Source organism: Dendropsophus ebraccatus, unplaced genomic scaffold (genome assembly GCF_027789765.1).
Source record: "Dendropsophus ebraccatus isolate aDenEbr1 unplaced genomic scaffold, aDenEbr1.pat pat_scaffold_2396_ctg1, whole genome shotgun sequence".
Lineage (NCBI taxonomy): Eukaryota > Metazoa > Chordata > Amphibia > Anura > Hylidae > Dendropsophus > Dendropsophus ebraccatus.
This window is the reverse complement of record NW_027209848.1, coordinates 1-3,654: the sequence shown is the minus strand read 5'-3', so window position 1 is coordinate 3,654 and position 3,654 is coordinate 1. Positions and strand designations below refer to the sequence as shown.

Here is a 3,654-nt window from a genome sequence, read left to right as displayed (position 1 = left end):
GATGTCTGATCACTGGCTGTCTATTATTAGATGTCTGATCACTGGCTGTCTATTATTAGATGTCTGATCACTGGCTGTCTATTATTAGATGTCTGATCACTGGCTGTCTATTAGATGTCTGATCACTGGCTGTCTATTATTAGATGCCTGATCATTGGCTGTCTATTATTAGATGTCTGATCACTGGCTGTCTATTATTAGATGTCTGATCACTGGCTGTCTATTATTAGATGTCTGATCACTGGCTGTCTATTATTAGATGTCTGATCACTGGCTGTCTATTAGATGTCTGATCACTGGCTGTCTATTATTAGATGCCTGATCACTGGCTGTCTATTATTAGATGTCTGATCACTGGCTGTCTATTATTAGATGTCTGATCACTGGCTGTCTATTATTAGATGTCTGATCACTGGCTGTCTATTATTAGATGTCTGATCACTGGCTGTCTATTATTAGATGTCTGATCACTGGCTGTCTATTATTAGATGTCTGATCACTGGCTGTCTATTATTAGATGTCTGATCACTGGCTGTCTGATCACTGGCTGTCTATCACTTGCTGTCTATTATTGATGGTCGGTGCTTTGCCTGCTGTCTCTCTTCTTCCCTTAGCTTGGAGTGGCCGTGGCCGTTGTTTCTCCAGCAGAGACGTCTCACACTTCGGAGCTTTCGTCATCTTCATCTATTATTATAAAACCAAGTTTATTGAAAACTAGTTTATTTATACTTCATAAAACAATATGCGGGGGCTGTTAGGTGATCACATGACACAGGTATGGCCCCGGGGCCCTGTTAGATGGTCACATGACACAGGCATGACCCCGGGACCCTGTGCGGGGGCTGTTAGATGGTCACATGACACAGGTATGGCCCCGGGGCCCTGTGCGGGGGCTGTTAGGTGGTCACATGACACAGGCATGACCCCGGGGCCCTGTGCGGGGACTGTTAGGTGGTCACATGACACAGGTATGGCCCCGGGGCCCTGTGCGGGGGCTGTTAGGTGGTCACATGACACAGGCATGACCCCGGGACCCTGTGCAGGGGCTGTTAGGTGGTCACATGACACAGGTATGGCCCCGGGGCCCTGTGCGAGGGCTGTTAGGTGATCACATGACACAGGTATGGCCCCGGGGCCCTGTGCGAGGGCTGTTAGGTGATCACATGACACAGGTATGGCCCCGGGGCCCTGTGCGGGGGCTGTTAGGTGGTCACATGACACAGGCATGGCCCCGGGGCCCTGTGCGGGGGCTGTTAGGTGGTCACATGACACAGGCATGGCCCCGGGGCCCTATGCGGGGGCTGTTAGGTGGTCACATGACACAGGTATGGCCCCGGGGCCCTGTGCGGGGGCTGTTAGGTGGTCACATGACACAGGCATGGCCCTGGAGCCCTGTGCGGGGGCTGTTAGGTGATCACATGACACAGGCATGACCCCGGGGCCCTGTGCGGGGGCTGTTAGGTGGTGACATGACACAGGCATGGCCCCGGGGCCCCGTGCGGGGGCTGTTAGGTGATCACATGACACAGGCATGGCCCCGGGGCCCTGTGCGGGGGCTGTTAGGTGATCACATGACACAGGTATGGCCCCGGGGCCCTGTGCGGGGGCTGTTAGGTGGTCACATGACACAGGCATGGCCCCGGGGCCCTGTGCGGGGGCTGTTAGGTGGTCACATGACACAGGCATGGCCCCGGGGCCCTGTGCGGGGACTGTTAGGTGGTCACATGACACAGGCATGGCCCCGGGGCCCTGTGCGGGGGCTGTTAGGTGATCACATGACACAGGCACGGCCCCGGGGCCCTGTGCGGGGGCTGTTAGGTGATCACATGACACAGGCATGGCCCCGGGGCCCTGTGCGGGGGCTGTTAGGTGATCACATGACACAGGCATGGCCCCGGGGCCCTGTGTGAGGGCTGTTAGGTGATCACATGACACAGGTATGGCCCCGGGGCCCTGTGCGGGGGCTGTTAGGTGATCACATGACACAGGCATGGCCCCGGGGCCCTGTGCGGGGGCTGTTAGGTGGTGACATGACACAGGCATGGCCCCGGGGCCCTGTGCGGGGGCTGTTAGGTGGTCACATGACACAGGCATGGCCCCGGGGCCCTGTGCGGGGGCTGTTAGGTGGTCACATGACACAGGCATGGCCCCAGGGCCCTGTTAGGTGGTCACATGACACAGGCATGGCCCCGTGCGGGGGCTGTTAGGTGATCACATGACACAGGCACGGCCCCGGGATTGAACCTGACGGATCTCTAGCAGATGGGACAGATGTGAAGGAGTCTGCGGCATAGTTCGGCATGCTGGAGTCTGTGTTCATCCGGTCACATCTCTTACAGCAGTCATTGCCCCCAGCACATCTCCCACCATTGCCCGAGGCAGTCAGTCTTGCCTGACCCTTCCTCCCCTCTGTACCTGGAGACATTACCCCCCCCCCCCCCCCATCACTTCATATTGGCTTTGGCCAAGTCCTCTGGCATGACCCGTCCCCGTTTGCGCGCCCTGTTCTTCTTCTTCTCCAGCTTGGCCGTCTTCTTCTTCCTGATATTGCGGCTCCTCTTGTCTTGTCTCTGCTGCATCTTCTCGGCCGTGTTGTGGACTCGCTGGTCCCAGCGCCTCTTCCTCTGTTCCTTCCTCTTCTCTTTCCTCTTCAGGGCCGTTCTCAGCATGTCCTCGTCGTCCTTGATCTTCAGGCCCTCGGCTTTGTACAGGACGTTGGTCCACCTCAGCTTGTGCTCAAACTCTTTGGCTTTCTCCTGGTCTCTGTCCCGCAGCTCCTGCAGTTTCTTCTTGCGGGTCTCCAGCCGGCTCAGCAGCTGCTTGTAGTTCTTGCCGGTCATGGCCGTTATGTTGCCCTTCACACTCTGCTTCTTCTTCAGGAGCTTCTGGAGGGGTTCATCATGGACCTCCACCTTATTGAATACGAGTGGGGGCTGAGCAGTATTATGGCCCCTGTCCCCCGAGCTCTCCTGGGTGAGGGCGGCCTCCACATCCGCTGTCTCTTCTTGCGTCATCTTCAGCTCTCTCCTTTTCCTCTTTTTCCGCTCTCTCTCGTGTTTTCTTCTCTGTCTCCTTTTCTCAATTTCTTCAGTGGAGAGAGATTTACTGGAAACCTGCCGGCCGGAAAGAACATTAGCCCCCCTGAAGAGTCCAGGACCCTCTGAGCCCCGCGGCTGCCGCCCTGCCCCCCCCCCCCCCCACCAGACTCACCTGACCCCGAGACTCCTCAATCTTCTCACGGAGACGTTTCCTTAGAAGGTCAACTGTAGAGAAGGCGCTCAGAGCCGTCGCTGAGGAGAAAGGAGAAGAGGTGAGACCCTTATGTGGACCCCCCCAGACTGTAATGTACCCGAAGTCCGATCAATCCCAGCGTGCTGCCATCTCTAGGGGGGGGGGGGGGGGGGGGGGCAGTCGCCCCCGTGCGTGCTGCCGTCTCTGGGGGGGGGGGGGGGGCAGTCGGCCCCCGTGCGTGCCGCCGTCTCTGGGGGGGGGGGGCAGTCCGGCCCCCGTGCGTGCTGCCGTCTCTGGGGGGGGGGGGCAGTCGGCCCCCCGTGCGTGCTGCCGTCTCTGGGGGGGGTGGGGCAGTCGGCCCCCGTGCGTGCTGCCGTCTCTGGGGGGGGGGGGGGGGGCAGTCGGCCCCCGTGCGTGCCGCCG

General features: G+C 58.8%; 1 protein-coding gene across 1 annotated transcript; it reads right to left on the bottom strand.

The window, feature by feature from the left end:
- Positions 1 to 703: 703 nt before the first annotated feature.
- Positions 704 to 3,338, bottom strand: SURF6 (surfeit 6; the record flags this gene model as incomplete). Its single annotated transcript, XM_069956063.1, has 2 exons — positions 704 to 3,113; positions 3,211 to 3,338. Coding segments are annotated over 2 exons (797 nt in total), but the record flags the coding sequence as incomplete, so codon positions are not given.
- Positions 3,339 to 3,654: the final 316 nt, after the last annotated feature.